Source organism: Hydractinia symbiolongicarpus, chromosome 4 (assembly GCF_029227915.1).
Source record: "Hydractinia symbiolongicarpus strain clone_291-10 chromosome 4, HSymV2.1, whole genome shotgun sequence".
NCBI lineage: Eukaryota > Metazoa > Cnidaria > Hydrozoa > Anthoathecata > Hydractiniidae > Hydractinia > Hydractinia symbiolongicarpus.
Window position 1 is genome coordinate 17,297,866 of NC_079878.1, and position 26,669 is coordinate 17,324,534.

Consider the following 26,669-nt stretch of genomic DNA (forward strand, 5'->3'; position numbering starts at 1 on the left):
ATGGCGACATAATTTTTTTTTTAAATCCAAAAATGTCATTTTCTAGCATTAATTGATGAGTTACTTTGCGTAAAAAAAAAAAAAATTAAAATAAAAACTAATCAGGGGATTCAAAGAAAAGCTGTGACGCACCGACCCTAACTTATAGGTCACTTCGCTATTATGTGTAACCAATTAAATAAGATAAGCGTTTAGATTTTACTTACATACAACAACATTAACTGATAAATACGATTGACTAGTTAGCAACATACCGTCATTTGATCAATTTCTTGAGATAGTTCTGCTATGCGTGGTGCAGCACTTGTCTTAATAAAAAAAGAACGTAAAATGAATAAAATATAAAATATTTCATTGCTAAATTGCATGTACAACAAAAATGGAAGTGTCGAAAATAAAACATACCACCAGACTGAATTCAATTTTTTTTTAAACTGAGCGTCAATAATAGTAAAATACTTTACGTAGATCTGTTTTTTTTTCATCTTATAATGATTCGAAAAGTAGAGTTTTGGTTGTTTTATCACAGCTGAATTCTCAGGGTACCACGTGACTTACATCGTTTGTTGATTCACTCCCACAATCGTTTGTAAATGAAGGGGATAACGACGTCGATTCAGATAAGTCAAAAATTATTTCCGGATCCAAAGCAGGCGGCGGGGAGTATATGTTAGACACATCAAGTTCCATCGGACATATTAACGACTCTAAATCTGTCTCGGATTTTCTTCGTCTCAATGTGCCAAATGACAAACCCTTTTTTCGCAACTAAAACATATCATTTTACACTCACGATAAGGCGTATTATCATTTTTTAACACGAAGCAACCATGAAATAATTTGACCAATACTGTACTCAGAATTTTTAATTATACCTTATGCTTTTCAGAACCGTTTAGCGGTACAAAATCCGACGTTTTCGCCGTCATCTCTTTCTGTCGCTGACAAGCATCACCGAGTAACGTCGAAAATTGCGTGTTAACATGGCGACGAAGAAGTGTTTTGTTGGCCGGAATAGACAGTAAGTTAGCTAACGTTTCAGCATTAAAACGAGGCTCTAACACCTAAAATAAGTCATTAATTTGATCAAAATAAAGTTAGCTTTATGATTTTACCGTATTTATCTTGCAGCGGTGTAAATTGAACATTGATTATTTTGTTTTGATTGGTTGCAGTATTTAATTGATCGAAACATAACGCAGATGTTGAATTTAATGCAAAGAAGTTGGATTGGGCGTCGTAAGCCAGATGTAGCCTTAAAGGACAACTGTATTCGCACCCCTTTGGTTGGTCACGGCATTTTATACGAAATGTTTTTTCGAGTTAAGCAGCAAAAAGTTAAACCTTAGTCGTCATATACACAGTCATGATTAAGCATTCCCTGGGTCTATTTCATAGAAATCCAAAATGAAATAACGAGTACAAAGAGAATTTTTGACTTGAAGTTATAAAGTCCTTTTAGATCTGTGAATTGGTGTTAAAAATGTTTTTGCAATAGCTATACTTCCCATGGTCCAGCATTCACACATTCCAAAGTCGAATGAAAAAAAACAGCAGATTTTGACCACATAAAAAAACAGTGAACAAAGCCTTAAGGAAGCATGATTTTTTATCAAAATAATTTAATGAAAAGCTGTGCGCACAATGAAATGTTTTCAGGTTGGCCACAAAATCTTTTTCCAAGAAAAAGAGATATTTAGAGAATTTTAAAGGAAATTTTGCACTGAATGTAGAGGATTTTTTTATTGCATGTGTAGAGGATTCATTTATTGCATGTACCTGGAGCACTGCTATAGATTCACGCAGAGAATAATAGAATATAGGTATTAATAATATCCACTAGTAGTTAGCCAGTGAAAATATCCACGGTTTCGCTCGTCCTTAAAATCCTATGTAAACTCGTCGGTTGAAATAAAGTGGATAGAAATATATCACATTTACTATTTGTCAATAACTATAAAATCGCGGAAAAGACAGAGAAAATACGGGTATTATTAATATAGAGATGTTAAATTTTGAGTTTCATAATATGGTCGATGCTACATCAGCTTTTGATATATTGGCCATATGGCTATTGACGATGATGTACTATGAAAATTATGTTTTTCACATTGACAAGAGAAATGAAAAATTGCAAATGATTACAAAAATTTATTAAACACCAGTTTATTATATTATTTGAAAAATTATGCCATGTTTGCCACACATTTAGAGGAACTCCTTGTTCAAAAATTAATACTAGGTAAGTAAAAAGTAAAAACAAGTTGCAGATATTTTACCTTATTACAATGAAACTCTGTAAAAATTTTGTAAGTGAAAAACCTTAAGGCTTTGTTCACAAAACACATACTCAAATCACATATATACTCAGTTCGTCATTACCCAGCCGTAGCTGAAACATTTAGTGAGTTCCAGTATAATAAGTTACCTAGCTAGCTATATTTAAACGCTTAAATAAAAATATAAACCAATAGACAACTCTTACTTAGCTATGATTATTTACCCATGTTAATCTCCTTAGTTTTTAGTAATGATAATCAGTTAAAGTATCAATCCTATTCTGATGATAAATCCAAAGAGAAGATGATCAATCACTGATTGAACTAAAACTCATCATGATACATTTCATCATGATATTAACCTGTCACTTCTTAGAAATAAAACAATACCTACCATTAAAGCGCCATGAACTCCACTCCCTCTCAGATTGGGAGCGTATTCAGCTAAATCAACTGAACGCAACCAATGAACAATCCTCTGACAAGTCCACAACATGACGTGGTCGCAACGTTCTTCAGACTAAACAAAAACATTTCAATCTTTTAGGCTGGATACAACTACAACTGAAGTTTAACTATAATAAAAAATCACGACGATGACGACAACCACAACAACAACAAAAATAACAACAACAACAACAACGACTACGACTACGACAACTAAAACAACAATAACAACTATAAACTCACCTGGTTTGCTATTTCTCGTAAAAACTGTGGATGAAATTTTTGATGTCTGTAAAAAAAAAGAAGCAAACATCAACCATTAACTTTGCTTTAAGATTTGTCAGACAATCAAGTTACTACATACCTTAAAAATTGAATAGCTCTTTTCAAGCTGGTATGATGAAGTAAACTGTAAACTTTTAACTGCAAAATATCATCCTAAAATTAATATAAAAAAATTGGTAAATCTTTTAAGATGAATGATGAAATAAAGGAATTGAATTCACTATATCGAGATATGATTTTACTGTCCTTACATGTTAGCGTAAACATCAATTCAATATTATAAAAAAAAGTGGCAAGGTAAACTTTTTTTTCGCCCCCCAAACCATGTTCAGATTAAAAAATTCAACCATGCTTACCACATTCATATTTATAAGTACGCGACCGTCTATTTTGTGCAGCAAGAAGTTCATCTTGTACTGTGGTAATCCTAGGTCTTCTAACCATCTGGCTACCCAGTGATGATCTAAGCGACCTGCATAATCAGGGCCGTTTGACGTCACTGCCTAAAACGTCGTACCAAATTAAAGATGTCTTTAGCAAAAAAATGGTTAAAAAAGATTGTCTTAAAATTGTGCCTTATTTTACAGTCAAATATTACGCAAATACTCTGATGCTTTATATTTTTTAAAAAAATCTTTATTAATTGTCCTCTTTTTCAGCAGTGTTGCCTAAAATAATCACTTTTAAAAAACACATTATTGGATTTTTATGTCGAAAGACATATATATTTTTTTCTTAACAACTCATTTTTAAGTTCTTGGGGCAAAACTTCAGAACAAAAAAAAAAAAAAAAAATGTGGTACCATATTTTGCCCCGGGTGTCAGGAACACAATGGTCTAACTCTGTTTGCCAGAGCTTTTTGGGAAAGAAACTTGATATATTTGTTTGATATATTTGTAAATTCAACCCAGAGAAAAACACAATTTACCTTGAAGCCCAGTGTTTGTATGTTTTTTTTCTATTGAAATAATTCAGATTTCTCTTTAAAACATTTTATGCCGATTACTCATGGTGGATTTTTTTGAGAGAAGTACTTTTCCAATTTTTAACGCATAGATAATTTTTTAAGATAATTATACAGATTTTGCTTCATCATTAGGAAATAATTACCATCAGGAAATAATTCTCTTTACTAAAGACCTTACAGGATCCTTAAAGGCGCGTAATCACCCTGTAGGCAACTTTTTTTGAGGTACCTATTTCAACGATCGAATTAAGCGATTCGCGATCTGTTTTTATTGACTAGCAATCTCAAAATGCTCTTAAGTAAAAAATCGCGATCTTAAAATTATAAGTTTTTCATATTTTTACCTCAGTCTATGAATGTAAAAGAAAATTCAAAAATTGCAACACACACGGTCAGTCCACCATATTGTTTTAATTCTCACGGGATATCTTACATGCTGTCTTTTATATTTTTCTTTCTTCAGAGCGAGTATGTTTTCTCAATTCAGCTACGGGCGTTACAATTAAAAACAAATTTAAATATGGTAGCAATTTGGCGATGACGGGAAGAAGCGTGTTTGTTCAGCTATTTGAATGAAAAAGAGAGCGTAGAATCAATTTTGAGGCAGCGATTACACCATTAAACTTATGGCGAAAGCAGCAGAAATAGATCGTTTTACCAAAATAAAATCGCGAAATCGACGGCGACGTGCTGGAATTGCTATCGCTATCAATTTATTTACAGTTAATTCGCTCCCTGTATTTTATTGTAAAAGTTGAAAGACATAGATGAGAAAACATTATCCTGAAAATTTTATTGAAAACTGACAACCAGAACATGTTCAAATGTTTCATAGAAATAGCAAACTCACCCCAATTTCTCCTCGTCTACAGAACCGCCATTACATTTCATTGCACGAATTATGCGATAATAAATGCACGGCAAAATTGATCACATGGTTGCTGGATTCATGCCATTAGAGAAAAAATAATGAATGAGGGAGAGCATCTGTAGCTGTGTTTCCATCGTAATGCTTTTATAAATGTATCAACAAAGTTCCGAACATGATAAATCAGATAAATCAATCGAAGTTTCTGTGTTATTCTTTATTACTTAAACGTTTTAACTTACTGAAATCAGACTTCTTTGCAACAACGACCTCTTCTTGTTGTTGTTTCTTAAGATAGTTTTGCCTCCCTAGCTATCTTACTTTTTGATTATTTATCTTTGTTCAAACAGTAGGAGGCATTATCAGATCTACACAATTAGAATACCTAAATTTTTAGAATTTCCCCTTTTATGCTCTAAATTTAATTATCTCCATAATGCTTCAACTATCTTTAACTATTACAATGTGCATTCTCCTCCGTTGGGTATTTTTGCTTATAATATGCAATAATCCCGATTATGTTAATAAATAAAAAAAGACAGAGCGCGATAAACATTAATTATCATAATTATTAACCACAAGACAATGTTGTGATTTCTTCTTTCTGTTTCGTTTTGTCTGTGGTCTCCAAAAACAATGGCGAATAGAATAAAGAGAAAATTATTTTTTTCTTTTGTGTCTTTCCAATAGAAACTCCTGGGATAAATTTCTTTCCATTTTTTGATGCTATGTTTTACAAAGACAAACAAGTCAAAAATACGGCGTGAACGGAGCCTACCATAATGGCGATATTATTAAACTCCATCTCAGTGCTCATTTAAAGTTAGGGCTGTTTGTTTACCTACAGTTTCACATAAACATTTTGCGACAGCCCGCTTACTAGACGGGAATAAGAGATCAACAAGACCGTTAAATATGGCGGCTAGAAAAAAAAACACAATATATTTAAGATATTAAAGGACCATTATTTCCATTTCTAGTAAGTTTTATATCCTCAAATTTTTCAGGAAAGGCATAACTCCGTCTGAACTTTGAAATAAATAAAAAAAATGTATATGTTAATTTTTTTGAAAAGGGTGATTACGCAACGGCAAATCAAAAAGAAGAAATAAAACCATACTACTTTTAAAAAAGCTTTTGATCTCCGTCTCTCATATAAATGTTATATCGGAAATGCTGACATCAGCATTTAGGCCTTGTAGCCTTTAATATCTCAGTAACGCATTATCTTTTTTTTAGCTTCATCCAGTGGTAAAAGCAGTTTTTAAAGCGGCTTTAAAAGTTCAGTTACTCTGGTCAGGAAAAAATGCTTGTAACTCATTTTCCCCAAGAGATGTTCACAAAGAATTTTTCTGGCGTTTTTACATGATAATCCTTGCCAAATCCAAGCTGATTTACATTTATTTTAGGCTAATTAGCTATAATGACTGGACTAGAAGTTTACTGTTTGAAAGTTCGTATATTGTACTAAATTATTTTCGAAAATGGGAGACTAAACAACTTCATATAAGGAGTACAAGTTAATGGTTTGCATGTTTTGATGTTTTTGTAATAGTTTGCCATTGTGAAAGTACGTTTATGGTAAAAATTTCAGAGTTTTGAATTTTAAAAAATTTAGAATTTTACAAAATTGAGGAAGAAAAATATAAGGGAAAACCAACTCATCAAATTTATATAAAAATAGCTCAAATTTATTAACTCAAATAGGAAAATCAATCGCGCAAATCTTATCACGAACCAATTTTCGTGTACTAATTGTTTAAGTAAATAACTAGTAAATATTATTACACACAAAAACTAGCACAAACCAGGTAGTACCAGCGATAAACAAACCTTTAAAGCCAAGTTAAGTTTCTTCTTAATTAATGGATCGGTTATACCAAGATCTCTTTCATATTCTGCGTATGTGAACTTCAGTAACTCTTCACCTCTACGTACACATTTTGCACATGCGTTAACATACTCCTCAAGGCCTTCATCACGGAGCCAATCTTGCACTTGATCACTCGTCCAAGTTACAAACGGAGACTCGCTTATCATTCTATAATGTAAACACAACTGTGGTCGATTTCTGTTTTTGTTAGACCAACATGTTAAAAAGAAGACTTATTTTTAAAACTGTTCCAAGTATCCAAAAAGGCATTCTGTAACAAAATCAAAAAGACCCAAATTTCCTAACAATTTAGAGCAAGAACTAAAATACCGACATCAAACTTTCCCAATTTAACCTTATACTTGATAACCTTATACTTGATGTTTAATAGAAAAAGGAACCGAAAGCTGTTCTTTGGATGTGGGCGATAGGCAAATAAAAATTAGCAATGAAAGATTGTAATAAATAAATTTGCGTTGTGTACTACCTTTTGAATGGTCTGTATAATGCATCATCGCCATTAACTGAGCTCTGCAAATGAAAAAAATAATATTGCCCCTCAAAAACAATATAATCAAGCTGGGAGCACACCTTACATCTTGTCCATTACTCTAATGAGGGAGATTAGATTTACTTTAAGGTTTTTTGCGATCAATAAATTTAGGTTTCGCAAAATAAATTTTTCTGAATCTATCAACCTTATATATTTTGTGGGAATTTAATTTCATCAATACGCCTCTACGAAATCATTAAATTATTAAGATTTTGTTGTTTTAATGTTATTAGCCCAGGTTAGTTTATTTGCACTAAATTTAGGTTAAATGTTTAAAGGAGAGGTGAACTGCTCCGCGGCACGGCCGCTGAATAAAAGTTAATTTCTAGCGTTGATTTAAAGACCAGACCGATTGGCTTGGCTTGCTGCATAAACCAGACAGACTGGTTAAGTCTGTTTCTTACCATTTCTTTACATGTAACAAGATGACAAGAAAAAAAGTTTTGATGGAATATCAATGGAATAGCAATTGAATATCTTTCTCCTTATTGTCATGTCCATAGGCTAATGCACACAAAAAAGTTGAATATCAAAATAGCAAAAATGTTAAATAACATGTGAGGAACTATTTTATTATTTCATATTACAGAACTAAACAAATTTGTGAGTAAAGATAAAAAAAGTAAAAATTCATAATTAAAGATGAAGTCATCCACATCGCCCGTTCGATTTGTTGTTGAATGTTTACCGTCTGTACATTTATCAAATTTGGGGCAATCTCATCACAACAAACTTTATCGTTCGAAGCTGGTAGCATGTTGTGGGAAAGAAACTTAAAACATGAAGGTTAATACAAAGGTTTTAAAATGCTGTTACTACTGCAGTATGCAAAACATTCTTAGTTATCTTAAGTCAAAGATCTCTTTTTTGATGTTAACTGGTAGTACATGAAGTATTTTACCCCATACAGCCACGAAAATATTGTAAAGGTATATAGATACTTAGTTTTTATTTTCGTGATAGGGTCCCTTTATATGTTAAACAATTAAGATTTGTTACACATAGCTAATTGACAAATAAAATATTGATAATTTAGCAGGAAAAATTATTTCGCTATCAGTCACGACCACTGAGACAGCATTTTGCGCAAAATTATTTTAGAAATTATCTCATCACAAAATCTGATTGCAAAAAACCAAACTAGCTAGCTGTCACATTACACAGTGTTTTACACTTTGATATCTTTAGTGACATCATCCTTGAAAATATGCATAGCTAGCTAGATATATTAACTTATTTATGCACAACACATGTTTAACAAGGATCTTCAACTTTAAAAAAATGTCAAATGCATTTTACGATCCTGTAAATCCTCAGTTCTCAACTTGTATCATTTTGATCCAGATAGCTAGCCACAACAAACTTGTCTTATCGTGACTGACAACACTCTACTTGAATCCAGGAACAGTGTAAGGTTAACCAAAAAAAGACAAGTTTTGCTCACACTCTTGATGCTTGCAACGATGTGTTCAAACTACAATATATACAAAAATGTATGTAGTGAAATTCAAAAATGAATAGATGCTTGCAACGATGTGTTCAAACTACAATATATACAAAAATGTATGTAGTGAAATTCAAAAATGAATAAGTGAAATATAACAAATATTTATAAACTATATGGTGGTGGACCAACAGTTCACCACATGTTAATTGCGGTTCCTGAAGTAAGTACTTATACCTTGTTGAGAGGCTTGGCTTTGATTGCATTCAGTATTCAAGTGTCAACAAAGATGGCTACGAGCATCATTGAAGGATATACTTTAGAAACTCAATGTTATTTCAAATCTAGAATGGTAGACTAGTGAAAAGGGTGGTCACAAGGCATAAACACTAGGGGCCCTCAAGGTAACTAACCAATACTGTTGTAGATCCAGGCCCCTAAGATTGCCTTGCCTACCTATAAATTGGGAGCAGCTAAAGTCAACTAGTTTCCATCATCACATTTTGCTAATAGTTTGGTTTGCCCACCCACCCACCCTGTTATTATATACTTTTTCTTTTTCTTTTATGTACATCAATCACTTCATGTACTGGCATCAATGTCCACAACTGTCACCATATTAACTAATTCTACAATCAACCACAACCCTTATGTTAACTCGATAACCGGACCATCATCCGACACATGACGAGTGCATACGATACCAATTGATGTAGCCCCAGAGGGTCTTCTACAACGAACTATAACACGCAACGATACTACGAACTACAACACGCAACGATCTACAACGCAAGATGGAGGGATCAATTGGCATCAAAGACGCGCGCTCGCTTACACCAGTGCTCTTGCCTCAAGGTTTTCTTGGTGATCCAAATTTGGCTACTTGCGATTGCCAAGTTTTTTGTCCAGAGGTAGAAGCACTGTTGACCCGCGCTGGTGGGGATGTCGGGCTTCCTCGTCAGCCAAATGGGATGAAGATGCGTTTGTTTCCCTAACAAATGAGGTGCGTTTCCACGAGATACGCCATAGCAGGTAGTAGGCAATTTCCAAGCCAGTTGCTGAGGTGTAGGCGATTTCCAAGTGAGTCGCGGAGAGGTAGGCAATTTCCAAGCGAGTTGCTGAGGTGTAGGCGATTTCCAAGTGAGTCGCTCAGATGTAGGCAATTTCCAAGCGAGTTGCTGAGGTGTAGGCGATTTCCAAGTGAGTCGCTCAGATATAGGCAATTTCCAAGCGAGTTGCTGAGTTAGCGTTTCCACGAGATACGCAGACGTTTCCACGAGATACGTCTTACTAAGGGTAAGGATGGAAACACACGCATCTGGTTTGGGCCCCCCTGATACCAAACCTGACATCCCCCCCCTTTCCCCAAACTCAAGTGTAGTTATGACATGAAACAAGAGAAATATACTTCTAACATTATCTGTCATTGTTGTTGTTTGCTTTCGTGTTGTTGCTTCAGAACCATAGCAATTAAATAATGCTTACCAGCTTGCCAAGTGTGAGAACTTTCAAAAATAAACTTGATAAGAATATTTAAATCTTTCTTGACATTGATTTTATTACTTTATTAACATTGAAAAAGATGTGATCACCTCAGTGAACAAGTGAACTGAAAAATTTGCTTTTAAATAAATAAATATAAATTCCCTAAAGAGTTGACTTTACAATTAAATTTTATAACATTTGCACAAATTGACATTCAATTAACACAAAGGCACGAACAGGTGATTAAATTTTTACACTAAATACACTTGGGTAACTACACTTGACAACACAATATTTATATAAATTAGAGAACAAACATTGCAGACAAAACATGAAGGCAAATTATAACATACAGCTGACTCAACAAACAGTGCTTCAACTAACTCTGCGTTCTCGGCAACCAGTTTAATTTCATCAACAAGTAATGTTGTTGCAAGATGTGTGGAACGTTTAGCTCTTTAACCAATTTATTTAGTATATAACTTTGATGCTGTCTAGGAAAATCGACCGCTTTTATTTTTAATTCGTATTTTAAAACAACAGAATCCAGTATTTCGTATTTTCAAAAATTCGAATTGCGTATTTAAAATATGCGTATTTTTTTAAAAACCGTATTTCGTATTTTCAAAAAATATGCATGCTTTTAAATACGCATTTCTTATTTTTAAAAATACGAAATTTGTATTTAAAAAAGTAATGTTTGGTTAGGGTTTGTCTCATTTTTGATACGAATTGAAAGTTGCCCTATTCCATTCTAAAATGACGAGAAAACGTCCCTGCGAAGTCTCAGAGTTGCCTTATTTCTTTCTAAAAGGACATGAAAACGTCCCTGCGAAGCTCCAAAGTTGCCGTATTTCACTCTAAAATGACGAGAAAACGTCCCTGCGAAGTCTCAGAGTTGCCTTATTTCTTTCTAAAACGACAAAAAACGTCCTTGCGAAGCTTCAAAATTGTTGTATTTCACTTTAAAATGACGAAAAAACGTCCCTACGAAGCTTTAAAGTTGCCCTATTTCATTCTAAAATGACGAGAAAACGTCCCTGCGAAGTCTCAGAGTTGCCTTCTTTCTTTCTAAAAGGACGAGAAAACGTCCCTGCGAAGCTCTAAAGTTGCCGTATTTCATTCTAAAATGACGAAAAAACGTTCCTGCAAAGCATCAAAGTTGCCGTATTTCATTCTAAAATGATGAGAAAACGTCCCTGTGAAATCATCGAGCAGATTAAAAACCTATTAAAAACAAACTTGTAAAATTGAGTAATTGTTCTATTCAATTTATTCAACCACTCACTTGATACACGTAACATTTCTAAAAATATGAAATTCTATTTTTAAAATTATAATTTTGTATGTTCTATATTTAAAAATAGAATTTCGTATTTTTAAAAACAGAATTTTGTATTTTTAAAAATACGAAAATTTGTATTCGTATTTTTTTAAATACGCGTATTTTAAAATACGAAATCCGTATTTTTTAGTACAAAATTTCTTTATTTCGTATTTTTAAATACGGAAAGAGAAATGGTCAATTTTCCAGGAGAGCATCACAAATTACTTAATTACTGTGTCTTTTCCTAGCTTATCGTTAAAGCTGATCACGCTGGTTCATTATTGATTTCCAGTTTTCTGTAAGCCAAGCGCATGGGCAACCTTTCACTCTTTTTCAAATAATTGGTGCGTGTTTGTCAATATCTTTTACAATGCCATTGAAAGTGTTAATAGCATCGTTTGAAAAAGATAGTACAGGCATCCAATTCCCTTGTATAAAGTCACGATTCATTTTATCAGCCATAATTCCTGGTTTTGCGCATACTTTTTGTTGCTTCATTTTCGTAAGCAATCAACTAAATCACTGACATTAGTCGGTATGACGTTGTGTTCAGCGATTAACCCGGGGTTGTTCGTTGTTATAATGTAGATTAAAAATTTTGTATCCTGCATTACACACGTTGGTTTTTTAATGATTTGTGTTAAACCATTCTGTTAAATAATAGCTTTAACTTCTTTATTATTAATTTAGGTAGTTACATTCATATCTCTTATGAGTATTAACTCATCATAATTACTCTAGCTAGCTATAAAAACGTTATGCGAATTTTTAAAGACTATAACAACGATTTCGATTTTTTTAATCGCCAAATTCATCGCCCTAACATACTCTACCCTTTCATTTTTATAAACCGCTACACCTCCTCCTGTACCAGTATTACGATGTCTTTTTTTAAAATTATAACCTAGGATATTACAACTGATTGACATCTTCGGCAGTTGAAATATGATTTTCTGATAAGGTAAACACATCTATGTTTGAATGCGACAAAAAAGGTGTCTGTAACCACTAAAATTTACTAACAAAGCACGAATATTTTGGTGCAATACATTCTATCCTTTTCTCATTACCAATTCTATTAATTCGTTCTTTCTTTTACATTTAACAGTTTTAATATTTCCACTAAATAATAAAAAGAATAAAAGTAAAGCGTAGAACACGACTATACTTGTCTCCATCTTTGTTACATAAATGAAGCATTATAACGCACCTATCATTTTCAGACCAAATAATTTGGAAAAAGATGGAAATTCGAATCCCACTCTGTTTGAAAATTCAGGTAACGTTTCGGAAGTAACACACGTCGATATTATTTAGGTGGTATTGACATTGTCCAGCTGTACAGTTTGAAAATGAAGTGTGTGTCAAATGTTGCCATAATGGCTAAGCTGCACTAGATAATTTGTCTCCTTACCCTGATCAGTTCAGGCAGTTGCTAAAAAATAATTATACTGTTGAAGCGAGGCACCTTCAAGCCAATATACGCAAGTATAATAGTGCAGTTTCCTTCGCTTCGTTTGGAGCAAATCTTCAACTTCCCCTGCCGTGGACCACCATGCCTTTGATTTGCAGTCAAATATGGCATCGTGTTAAGAGTCACCGTCCTGAGGAACCAAACTCCTGTTTTTAACAACGGCTGTATGGAATACGTGATACTGTTCAGGATATAATAAACATTGTTAGTCTTTTTTCTACGTTATCTGCAAATTTAGAGCGAATGCTTTATCCCCTATTTTTCAACAGGTGATTCAGGTTGGTAAAATGGGATACCCCACGTTTATGAACTCGAAATAATACCAAATGTTTTAGTAATATACTTACCGTGTAGCCCCTCGGGAAAGGTTTAATCCGACTCATCATGGTAAAGAATTTTATTTTAAAAATTTTGTGTTGATTCGTATGTCAAGGTTAAGGGTAAAAACTTGAATATATTTGTGCAAATTAAACAAACCTGCGTGTTAACAGTTATGAAGGTTTAGCTGACCACTTAAATATAAGAGCAGCCAACTTAAATATAAGAGCTGAAGAGCAAGATCTTCAACCAGGTCGTATTGTTGTCCTACCTTTAAGTTTTAGCCCCTCGGCTAAATTGTTTGCAGATCAGTACATGATAGACATGACTAAGTTTCACAAGTTTTTAAATTGAAAATAAACTCCAAAAAAATGTTACTGCAAGGGGAATTCTAGGTAAGACTATAGCACATGTGTATTTTACAAAATTTTAAAAGAAGAGTTTACCTCATGGTCATTTGTTACTTCATTTGGACCAGAATGATAAACTTAGGGATGCAGATAAGGCATAATTAAGCATAATTATTTTAGCTGAAATTCCTAATCAACAGGAACAATCCGAGCTTTTTCAAATTGTACAACCGTGCATGATTCATGGACCATGTGGCTATCTGAATCCTAATTCTAAATGTATGGAGGATAGTGTTTGCACAAGGGATTTTCCAAAGACACTTTTATAGTCTAGCGTTACTAAAGTTGATGGATATCCATTGCATAGACGTGGTAATAATGGAATACATAATGCCAATAGTGTTGATCTAGGTAATGGCTGGGTTGTTGTCTAGAATGCATGGCTCTCAAACAATGTGTCTGTTAAATCTGTTAAATACCTCTATAAGTCACGATTTGTACTAAAATTAAGACCAATTAACGTATTGATGACGATGAGGTACAGACGTTTTAAACGCTCAGTTTGTAAGTGCGTTAAAATCAGTATGGCGTCTTTTCAAAAATGCATCAGCGATCCCATATCCCATTACTAGAGCACTTGCCAGGTAACCATGATGTTTTATTCTCAGCAAGGCCTGACTCAAGAATCTGTAAATCAGAGCTGTAAATCAAGCTACAAAATTAACAGCTTGGTTTGTGCTAAATGAGAGATTTACAATGCTCGCCAATATCTTTATCCAGATATTCCTCTTTATTTCGTTTTCCATAGTGACAGGAAAGTTTGGACACCCTCGCACAGGCAAGTTTTTTTATTCACATATGTTATCACATATGCATCGTGCAACATTTTTCGAAGATTTATGAACTGTGAATGGCAATGTTTTCTGAAACATTTCGTGAAACATGTGTATTCCGTGGACTCTGCAATATTATACTGAATAAAACAATACCTTGCAGGAAGCTGTCAACTTTCAGATGCCTTGACAATTAAGACAACTTTTTGCAGTAATACTTACCAACTGTGAACCTTCTGATCCTTATACTTTGTAGACAAGATACGAGGGTGCTGTGTGTTAGAATTATGTTTACTAAATTATTGAATTTCTGATTTTAATCTTCCTTATTTGGTGAAATGCCTCCAGCTGAAAACACTAATGTAGATATGGAGGCTAAAAGAGCTTTTCAACAGAGGGCTCAATTTACTGACGAACAGACAGCACTGGCTGATGCAGTTGTAGAAGATGTCGAAAATGTTGCTAACAATACAGCCCAAAATAACGGTTTGTTTTATTTAGAAGGTGCTGGTGAACCTTTATTTACAATTACTATTTTTAAACTTTTGGGTACAGCAGCAACTCTTTTGAAAAACGGTACCGCGATACATAACTGTTTCACTTGCTAGTTTCTATTTTAAAAAACAGTTCATGTAGCACAAGTTGTGCTAATGCAGCAAGCTACAAGCAAAACAATCTCTTTTCACTTGATGAATCTTGCTTTCCATGCATTAATCGTCTTTTTAAAGACATTTGCAATAGCGAACTTCCATTTAGAGGTAAAGGTGGTGATTCTTCACAGCTTTTGCCTGTTGCAAGAAAAGGAAAACCAACTGAAACCAATTGTTGACGTGCTTCAAAATTTCTCCACTTTGGCACTTGTTACAGAATTTAGATTAACTCGCAACATAAGAACAAGGCCAGGAGATCAAAAAATGAGGCACGGTTCTCTGCAACTTGAGAAAAGTGTTGTACCTGATCAAGAACAACCACTATTCCAATGTCCAATGGAGGTACCATCCAATTGATCGTTACAATAAAACTAATGTATTGTTTCAAAATTTTCCCCCAGAAAAAATGGCATCATCTGTAATACTAACAGTTACAAATGATGATTCACTTATTATCAATGATGGCGTTGGTGTTTTTGCCTTGTGAAAATGGAACCAATACCTAGTACAATTTTTAAATAATAATACACTGTCAGGTATGCCTCCTCATTTTCCTAAATTATAATTTGATGCCATTGTTACGTTATTAAAAAACATAAATATAAATAAAAATTTATGTAATGGCGTTCCCCTAATTACAAGACATCTTTATGACAACTGTGTTAATGCGAAAGTTCTTACTAGTAATGCTATTGGAGACAGTGTACTTATTCCAAGGTCGCAACATGACCTTCTGATCCAGGTATGCCTTCCATTCAGGCTGTCTTATGCTATGACGATTAGTAAAGCGCAGATTAAACCTTTACACATGGTCAGTTGTATGTTGCTTTTTATAGAGCAAGAGTATTTGCAGGTATTCAGGTCGTTGTTGTTTCTTTAGCCAAACAAGGATTTTTTAATCAGAAATGTTATTTACTGACAAGTTCTTACCTGATTATTCAAAGCATTTATAAATATATGTAAATTTAACTTTTGTGCAATTTGAAAATCATCCTCAAATCTTTCATATCTGCAAATTACTAGAAGTTGTATTTATTATCCACCATGTTGTATAGTGTGACACATTGTGCAATTAAAAAATCGGAAGTATATCTTTATACTTGCCAGGTATACCTCTGATGCTGGCCTGACCTTATGTTATGCAAAACGCGAGTAGTCATTATATAACACAATTTTCAAAAATATAGGGCGTGTCAGAAAACGATAGTGATGGTGTATTAAACGTCACATACGTGTATATGGACGTGTCAGAGAACAATAGTGCTGACAGTGCAACTAATGTGTGTGGATATTTAATTTTCATGTCCAAAGTTCATTAAACAAATGTTTCACTATCTTGAGTTATTGTATTCCATTGAACTTCAAAGTAATGTAAAGATGCATATTATGTGTTGCGTTAGACAGGCCAAACATTTTATAACATGACATGGTTTTCTGCATTTTTTAAAAGGAGCTTATTGATTTAAAGAATGTCAATTTGTGTAATTCATAGATAATTGTCACATAAAAGTACTTCCCCAGAATTGTTACTTCCACACGTCACTGTTGATTATTTTAAATAAAAAAACTATACAAAATGATATATTCTTTTTCAGGGAATTAACACTAATTTATGTCCAAGATGATGGATGTCAAAAATAATATCGCCAATTGTTCCAATGTTTGCATTGCCACTCATGAGTGATTTCCATAAAGGGGGATTTTCAAGAAAGGAATTGTGAAGGGCGAATTTGGCGGCAAATTAGCTGCAAAATAAGTTTTTGATTTTCACGTGAAAAAAAAAACATGTGGCGAATTTAAAATACTGAATGTAAGCACTTTTGGGGGTTTTAAAAACCAGACAGCTATTTTGAGTTCTTTTTGAGTTTTTCTAAGAATAAACATTGAATATTGCGTTCTGATTGATTAAATGTTTATGGCGAAATATTTTGCCGCTAAAAAAGTAGGAACTGTTTCTACTTTTCGGTGAAGTGAATTGAAATGTAAACAAAACTGTACATGCCGTCCAATTTGCTTTGTGAAAGTCCCCTTTAAGAATAAAGCATTATTTTGATGTTCGACTTCTCCAATATACAGTATTTATAAAAGACTGAGGATATATATACAACTTTCTCGAAACTTATGATGTAATGTTTTATTTGACGTGAAAACAAGGCAGTGTTGTAGATAAAAAGAAATATAGCAGTAGCAAAATCACTATGGTCAAAGAATTACAAGTTATTACTGGTAGATTTGGATAAACCAATACCAATTATTAAAGAAATGGATTTTAAAAGTTCCTTGCATATCAATGAAAATATTGATTCAAGTTCTAGTTTTACTTCTGTCCGTTCTGTATCGCTGCAAGAAATGTTTCTTGTCACCATCAAAGATATCTAAGTGTTTGTGCCCGGCTGGTAAAAGTGGTTATTGTAACCATGTTATGGCATTATTGTTTGAGATAGCTGACTACTCACTTAGCAAACTTAAAGCTGTACCTGAAAATATTTCGTGTACCAGTTGCTTAAAACAATGAGGTGTTCCTGGTAAAGCTAGTATTAAATCTCTTGTCATGTTAACAACTGTAAAGAAGAATGTTAATAAAAAAGATATTTCCTGTATTGTTTAGCCCAAAAAGAATTCGAAAAGAGGGCCAGAATTCAAAAAGAGGGCCAGAGAAAAACTCGTGCAAACTTCACTAAGTCTTAAAGCAATAGATAGAAATATTGGTTTTGCTTCATGTGTCTCCATTGGGAAATAATAGAAAAGTTAACAGTCCATTTGGAGTATTCAATGCTTTGTCACCATTATCATATTATTTAAATCAGTTGGATTTAAGTACGATATTGTTACAGATATAGTGAAAATAGATAATTTTTTATTTTCTAAAAAGGGTTTCATGTCTTTACCCTTAAGAATCATTGATAGAGAGAGCTATATTGTGTCCAATGATTGGTGGCTTAGTGAGAACGAGCACAAATACATAACCTCGATTTCAGTAACAGAAGAAAGCTGTAAAGCCCTTGAGTACAAATTCAATGCTTTCCTCTGCAGATGAACTTTTTGTAGATCCATCCTGTTATGTACATCGTGAAAGTGGTAAAATAGTTTTAAAGAGAGAACATCCTAGTGGCTATTTCACCCAGATTTCAATGGCAATGGGATGAGCTGGTGTAACTTATTGTGATTTTGTTGTTTACACATTTCGATGTTTAATCATTGCTATGTGTTGATTTGATAAACATTATTTTATACGTCATGTGCTAAAACTAAATGATTTTTACAAACGTCATTTATTACCAAAAATTATGGACAGTATGCCTACTAGAGAAGAAGAGGAGTTGTCTTCCTAATATTTTATATATACATATGTTTTTATTCTTAGTGTAGTAGTGGTTTTCGATGTTGTTTTCATTTTTATTATTTGAACTTTAATTTCAATTTGAAAGTCACAAAACTAGAAAACAATACAGGGGATGACAAAAAACCATATTATATTTGTGTATGCGTTTGTTCACACAATCCGCAGGAATGTGTTTTGTTTAGCCTTTCTTCGTCTCCGGAAACAAAATGAACACATTGGTGAATCTTTTATGCAGAGACAGCTCTTATGCGTTTATACGTCAAGTTCTTGGCATATTCTTTCTTTCCTTGAACTAACTATCCAAAACTTTTTTATTTGCATTGGCTAGCTAATTGGTCAGGTTTTGTTCGAAAATCGACAAAAAACTTAAGAAACTTCGAAAAGACAGGTGAGGTGAGGTGAAAATATGCTCTATTTATATTTTTTCCATAGAGCTCTAGTTAGCAAATAAATATTGTTGACATATATTTTGTTAAACGAGTGAAATGTTTTTGTATTTTTTTTACTAGTAGCTAGCTAGCTAGTGTTTGTCAACTATACCACTAGCCTACTTAGGTCTACTGTAGCTAGCTAGCTATAATAGGCTAGCTGCATACTGCTCCTAATTAGCAGAATAATCTAGTCTAATTTGGATGACGAATGCCTAATTATTCTATCAAATTCCAAATCATGGAATCCTATTTTGGCAAATTACATCATTTGTTTTCCACTATTTTTAAAGCATACGTAGAGCACACCTACAGGAAATTGCTTAAATAAGTGAAAAAGAACCAACCTCTTCCATGCCTTTTCTAACTTGTGTACATAGCTACTACACAGAGCTTAGCCTTATATTTAGAAAGGTAAAATGATAGATTTAGTGCTTGCGTATCAAAAGGGAATGAACTGGGATCTTAAAAAAATGTTATATATAGCCTAAATATTGCTTCGGCTTACACATAAATTAGATGATCTGCTTAGTTAGCAGTTTCCTTACTGCATATCAAATAGGTGTTTGTGGGTAACATTACAATAATGTCCCAGATCCTCCATCGACATTCTTGTTGCTGTCATTGCATGGCAAACATTATAAAATTATTTTTGCAGACTCAAATATTCTTTCCTAAGAGCTTGCTTAGCTAGCTAGATGCTTTATAGCTTCTAGTCAAGTGTTATATGCTGAATGAAGTGTATTTCATTCCCTGTATTAAGAATGTTTACAAAACCTTGTTTTAATCATAGAGGTAGAAATAGAGACGGAGATTGAACTCATCTCATGCGCATTAAAATTCTGTTCAAATTGCTATTGTTTCGGCATCCCTTTGATATCTATGTGTAATGTGCATTCACTGGGTTTTTACAAAAAAACATTAGTTAATCCTTCGGCAGACCGTTCGTTTATATACAAGAAGAAAAATGTTGCGACGTGTATTGATTGTCTCTTGATACATTTGGAAATATGATGCGCAGTTGAAATAACACCATAGAATCCTGCTGATTTATTTAGCTAAATTTTGGAGTAATACATGTGAATATATAGCTATTTTTTGAATTGTATAGAGCTATAAACAAGTTTTGGTTTACATTTTGCGCTTGCTCAGGCATTGTCCGAGGCGGGAAATGTTGCGTGATACTTTTAATCCAATTACAGATTTTTCAGGGTAGCCAATATGATTTGAGGGAAAACACACCGTTCATCCAGTCCCTCTTCGTAAATAGGGGTTGAATTTTTCACCTTTGTTTCTAAATTCAAACCTGTCATATTGTGTAGTTTTAGGTGAATTTTTTGCTAGTTTAGCTTTACTTTAATTCAGATACTTGTAGTTCTTGTTTAATCAAAGCTTCTTTTCTGTGTATTTTCTCTCAACCGAAAATTGTACCACATGACAATCCGACTGGGAAAATTTTTGTCAAAGCAGAACCGTGTAGTGTAAATTTCTTATTTATAGATTATTTTTTTATTATAACACTGAACTTGACTTTTTAACTTTTTTTAACTGGACTTCTTCAATCTGGTGATCTGTTGTTTATATTTTCTTCTTGTGCTAATTTACGCAAATGGTATATACCTGTAAATCCATTAAAATATTGCTTGAGTAGTTCTTATACAGTGATGTTGAAATGGTGTGACCTTTTATAAATTTAGAAATTAACTTCTGTCGTTTTATAAGCTATTTGATTATTTTACAATATGTACTTTTTCACCACAAAAATCTTTAAAATTTAGGCCATAACGCCCAATGCAAGAATGCATGGAATGAACAGAAGTTTTTGCTGCTTATTTATTTCTAATATAACATAGAGTCTATCTCATATTTCTGCACATGTTCTTTTTCTTGCATCTACAGATTTCATGACCATATTTTGGTTGATTTATAAGATTGGACCTACTGGTTTTCTTGTTACTTTTATTTCATATATTATTTAGACAATACTTTCAAAGAACTTTGGAGGGTTGAATCAAAGGGGCATAAAGTTACATAACAAGCAACTGTCCAAATTCAGTTAACTGACCCATGCAGTGTTTGTATTTCGTTTAAAAAAACATGGATATTGTTCAGGAAAGACAGTTTTACGACCAATGCCAGAGGAAATCTTTATGTCATGTGCATTAAAATGGAATTCACAAACAAGAAGCCATTTTTTTCAAGGGTCAAAAGAGTCTTAAGCTCCTTTTCTCCTGTGATTTTGTAGAGCTTTTATCTAATTTGTTTTATCCAGTTCCTTGTTGGAAATCTGGAAGAACAAAACGCCAGTGTTTTGCTTTAAGGGGTCTTTTTAGCGCTTTTACATTCGGGTACACACAACATTTTCCATAGCCCACTAAATTAATTTTTTAAAGGAAATAATTTTCGAAAAAATAATTCTCTTCACTCATCTTTTCATTTTTTTATCGACTGCTGTCTTCTTTTTTTTATGAAGGGACATGAAAAAAGTTATTAAAAATATTAGTGTACCTGTTCTTGAACATTTGGAACAATAGAAAATCATTTTAGTTTTAGTTGAAGGTGAGTAGAATTTTAGAAAGAGAAACATGAGTGAATTAAATTACTTTCTACACTTGCGAAAAGGTTTGTTTACATTCTACAACACCCAGCCTCGTTTCTATGTTGAAAAAAGATTGCGCAAGTTTTGGGAAAGGTGTATTATTGAGCATTAACGAAAATGGTCAAATACAGTAAACTACACTCCAGTATGTTATGTTTTATATTTCTTTATAACAATACTATCAATTTTCTTTAGAACGTAAATTAAATACTGCAGTAAAAAGGAATTTTTCATTTGCTGATATTATTTGAGAGCTTTAACATAAAACGCAGTTTTCAGGTGCGGATCCAGGGTTAGTCAGATAAGTCGCGTGACTAAGTGTAAATTTGACGAAAAATGTTAGCCAAGCGAAGATGTCGACGATCCAGGCGTTGCAAACGGAGGGCGTTAAAAATTGTAATTTTTTTACGACGAAAAGCCATGGTTCACAGCCCTCTCCAATTCGCCTATAGCGATGTTGACGTCAAAGTTGTGACGTCGCTACCATATAGACTGAGAGGGTTGCAAATTATAGCTTACAGATTTTGACTGATTCATTTTGACTAATCAGTCACTCAGTCAGTCAAAAATCAAATAGCTATGGCCCGCAACCCTCCCCATCTCACCTAAGGGGCCTGTGACGTCAAAATCGTGACGTAATTTTCACACTCTATGCGTAGTCCAACAATATGTGGCCCGCAGCCGGAGAAGGAAATTTAGGTTCCGTACTGCGTGGTTACTGATAACCTGTTACGCTATAGTTTTAACTCCCATCCCTCAGGATTAGTCAAAGACTCACGCCTTTTGGCTTGGATTCTTTCCGTACTATTATTGATTATGGCTGCAGCAGATATGTTGGCGCGGGTGCTTACTGATTTAAAGTGTGATAATTTTGAATCTGTTCGTAAAATGCAAAAAGAACTTTTAGAACGTGTTTATTCTCGAGCATTTTTGTTGTCTGGGGATATTTATCCCTTGGTTGGTAAAAGTCTTCATTGGAATTCAGGTCCAGATATATACCATCCATCTGAGAGGCGAGGTGTGAAGATAAAGGAATTATTGCTTTAAGGTGAGAAGTATGTTTTTTACTCTCCAACACACCTTGCATTTATTTAAAGGTTTTCAGTATATCTGCTACAAAAAGCTAGTTGGGGAGAGCTTTATACAAAAGACTATTAAAACCAAATACAAAAAGATTTAATTAGCTAATAGCTAGGGCTAATACACCTTTACGATAATTCGGAAAAAATAACACTCCATCGCAGCTTATTTTGCAATCAGAGGAGGTAAACATTACACTTTTATAAGAGTTTATTAAGGAGAAAACACGTTTTTTCGTGATAACTTTTCTTGCCACGTTTTGTTTTTAATGAAAAGTACACATAAGTTGTATCTTATTATTATTAACGTTTCCTGAAAATTTGAAAGAAATTGATACGACGGAAGTTAAAAAACTGGAGAAAACTTTTTTCCGATATTGTAAAACGATGGAGAGCCATAGGAACGCATGTACAATTGAATTATCATAAAGGTGTATTGTTTTTGTAATATGAGCTTTGAACAGAATTTTCAGCATTGCGGAGGAATTCTTTCTCAATTAATATTTGTGTTGTTATTAGAAGCAAGAACTTGACATCTGGATAAGTAAGGTTGGTGATGAAAATAAACAACTCTTCGAATGACTATTAAGAAACAAAGTTTGTTGAGTAAAAGGTCATGGTAAAATATATTATTTTTAGATCCAATCCATCAGGAGACTGTCTATACAGCTCAGCATCGTTGGTATAGGCATAGGTGATAATTCTCTTGTTGATGTTTTGAGAATCTTGACATCCATAGAACTTTTCTTGCATCCTTCCTTTTATTCCAATCATCCTTGTTTTCAATTTGCTTTTAAAAACCAAAAGTCAAATATTTTTATATCTGAGAAAATTTTATTCAGATTTTCCCTTTCCCATATTGTTTGTGATATGACTCTTTCTCCTGAGGAGGCAGTTAAAGCAGAAGCAATCAACAACTGTACCCCGAAGACATGGTTTCCTTTTCTATCAATACTTGCCTTGTCAACAGTAATAAAGAGAAAAATTAACACATTTTACCCACAATTCGGTTTGTTACAGTTTGTTACAACTTTCTTTACACAGTGTATATTGCCACACCCATCTATTTTACCTGATGAAGATCAGTTAAAAATTTTATTTTGTTATGAAGATATTGTTAAGTCTGGTGTAGACTTCAAGCCAAATCATTACGTTCCCCTTTTTCCAGGTTGCAACTTTCTTAACTGAAAGTTGCATTTTCCTATTTCAGCATGCAAAAAGCAGTAAAAAGCCCTTCTTAATTCTTCTTTTAAAGTTCAAACGAAACTTGAGTTTAGCCCTATGAATAAACAAATATATCTGAATAAATACATGGGTTGAGGTGTGTTTGTATCATATCACATGTACGTATATTTCATCTTCATTATCCTGATCTTTCCAAATTCTTATTGTTTTTGTTATTATTGTGTTTTATTTTGCAGTCCATGGCTGGTGTGATCATTTGATTCACCTAGTCATGCTGATGAAGCCTGATATTGGCAGAAACAGCAGGAGTTTATAAATAATGAAATATATTCACAATTGTCTCACTTTATTATAGTTAATCCCTGTTAATTTTAGTGCTTTTATCTATCTAAAATAAGACGTGTAAGACGGAGATTTGATTCTTATAAAAGATGTTCTTAGCAGATTTTGTTATAGCTTAGCGTTTCTTTTGGTCAATTTTATTAATAACTAGATAAATCGGAAGACAATTTTTCGGCGATTTTTGTACCCGCAAAGCTTAAAATTTAGCCCCCAGCTGCTAAATTCAAGACTCAGTCTTGACTAAGTCTTGAAAAAGTCTGGATCCGCCCCTGGTTTTTGCAAAGTTTTTTCATAGAAAGTCAAACAGAATTTTTATGAAAATCGCTTAGATGAATATTCTTCTTTTTTTAAACCTCCCTTCTCGTTTAATAATTTAAACGTTTTCTCAAAACGACAACAACGTTACCAGTTTTTAAACGTTAAACCAACCATCAAAGTAAATTTTTATTCAATTGTTAAGAAAATTTCATTAACTAATACTATTTAATCGAGCCGAAAATTTCTCTATAGGTACTAAAACAGAATTGAAACCGCAAGGTATTTTTTTATTCTCAAACCTATTACACTTTTTTGTAAGAACCAGGAATTATCGCTTTGGTCTACGGCATTCTTTTTTTAAAAAAAAGTGTATATGCTACCTATGCTTATGCTTTTGCGTGTTAAGGTGGGTTCACAGTCATTCCTTGTAGTCGTTCGAATAAGGAGAATAGAAAAAATCTATTCTTTGCAAATGAGAGAATGCAGTTCACACTAGCGAAAAAAATAAAACTGTACATAACAAATGAGACATTTATTTCTAGTTTGGTACCACCAGTCAGTTACGTTACTCCATTTCAGGACATTTTAGCAATTTTCTTTATTATTATACTCAATATTATACTTAATATTAAAATATTCAATGTTTACCTTAAATATTGCACACAAATTTTCTTTCTCATCAACTTTGTTTTCATTTGAAATTGTATTTCAAAATCTGATTGGTTCGTAAATTGTTATTATAAAACTAGTCGATAAAGCCCGTGGAGACATCCACTTAGGCAAAAGGTCAATAAAAAAATATTGTTTTAGATGTTTTGCTGACGTCAGCAGAGCAGTGCAGAAAAAAAAACGCGAAATTTGTTGTTTCTTTGTCTGTAATGTGTAGAGGTTGAAACGCTGGTTAAAATAATGTACAGGATCATATGTTCTCGATGAACGCCTAAGGAGATACCAGGGATTAAACATTTTGCTGACGTCAGCAATGGCTCGTCAAAACCCAAAAAATTTTCTCAGAAATTTGTATACCTGTTGCCTACATTGTAGAGATCTTGAAACGCTGATCAAGAAAATGTATAGGATCATGTACTTTTGATAAACGGTTGCAGAGATAATATGGTTTAAAGGTTTTTAGACATCAACCCGTCCATTCCGAAACAGATTCGGGGACCCAGGTTTGGGAAACTTACCCAAATTAGTCCCAGGTGGGCCTAGTTACCCACGCGATGAAAAATAATTGACGTCACCACCTCGTTTCCAAGTTATTTGACCTTAAAGTTTTAGGTGCATTGTAATGGCTTCATTAATTTAATATAAGATATTGACGTTAAAGTAGTATCATTGACGTCGCGCTGTAATGTCATAAAATTATGCCTTTTCGGCAACATCAAAGGAAAATGAAGACATCCACTTTCCTGTTACAGACACATGGAACTGGCGTATTATTATATAGACTAGTCGATGAAGCCCGTGGAAAAATCCACTTAGGCAAAAGAACAGTTTAGATTTTGATTGTTTAACAATTTAGATTGTTTTAGATTTTTTGTTGACATCAGCAGTACAGATACAAAATAAATAAATTGAAAACTTGTTTTCACGTTGCCTCTATTGTATAGAGCTTAAAGCGCTGACCAAGAAAAAGTATATGATCATGTGCTTTTGATGAGCGAATAATGAGGGTTTAAAAATTTTGCTGACGTCAGCAATGGCCCGTCAAAACCTATAAACTTTTTTTTAGAAATATGTATACCTGTTGCCTTTATCGCATAGATCTTAAAACGCTGATCAAGAAAATGTATAGGATTATGTACTTTTGACAAAGGGTTAGAGAGATATCAGGGTGTGAAGGTTTTTTCATGACGTCATTAACCCGTGCATTTTGAAACAGATTTGGGGACCCAGGTTTGGGAAACTTGCCCACATTGGTCCTAGGTAGTCCCTAGTTACCCACGCAGGAGATGACGTGAATTATTTCCACCCGTTTCCAAGTTATTTTGCCTTTAATTTAAAAGTGCAATGCAATGGCTTCACTAATCTTAATATGCTTTCGTTTGACGTCAAAGTTTGTTAATTTACAAAACAAATTTATAGGTGATGTTTATAGACTTTATCAAAGAAATTTTATCCACTTTGCAAAAGTGACAGACAGACAGAACTGGCGTATTATTATAGAGACTAGTCGATAAAGCCCGTTGAAAAATCCACTTAGGCAGGATGTCAGAGAAAAACAACCGTCATTTAAATTTTGCTGGCGTCAGCAGACAGCTGTCAGAACACAAAATTT

At 33.5% G+C, this 26,669-nt stretch overlaps 1 protein-coding gene across 8 annotated transcripts in view; it reads right to left on the minus strand.

Moving 5' to 3' along the window:
- Positions 1–26,669, minus strand: part of LOC130641608 (liprin-beta-1-like) — a 110,301-nt gene that overhangs the window by 16,967 nt on the left and 66,665 nt on the right. For all 8 annotated transcript variants that reach the window (XM_057448480.1, XM_057448479.1, XM_057448478.1 and 5 more), the window contains 9 exons: positions 7,208–7,251; positions 6,681–6,888; positions 3,368–3,514; positions 3,091–3,164; positions 2,970–3,015; positions 2,674–2,799; positions 876–1,064; positions 559–768; positions 255–308 (listed from right to left, as the gene is read on the minus strand). In XM_057448480.1, the coding sequence (XP_057304463.1) occupies positions 255–308; positions 559–768; positions 876–1,064; positions 2,674–2,799; positions 2,970–3,015; positions 3,091–3,164; positions 3,368–3,514; positions 6,681–6,888; positions 7,208–7,251 (1,098 nt within the window). The remainder of the gene's footprint in view (positions 1–254; positions 309–558; positions 769–875; positions 1,065–2,673; positions 2,800–2,969; positions 3,016–3,090; positions 3,165–3,367; positions 3,515–6,680; positions 6,889–7,207; positions 7,252–26,669) is intronic.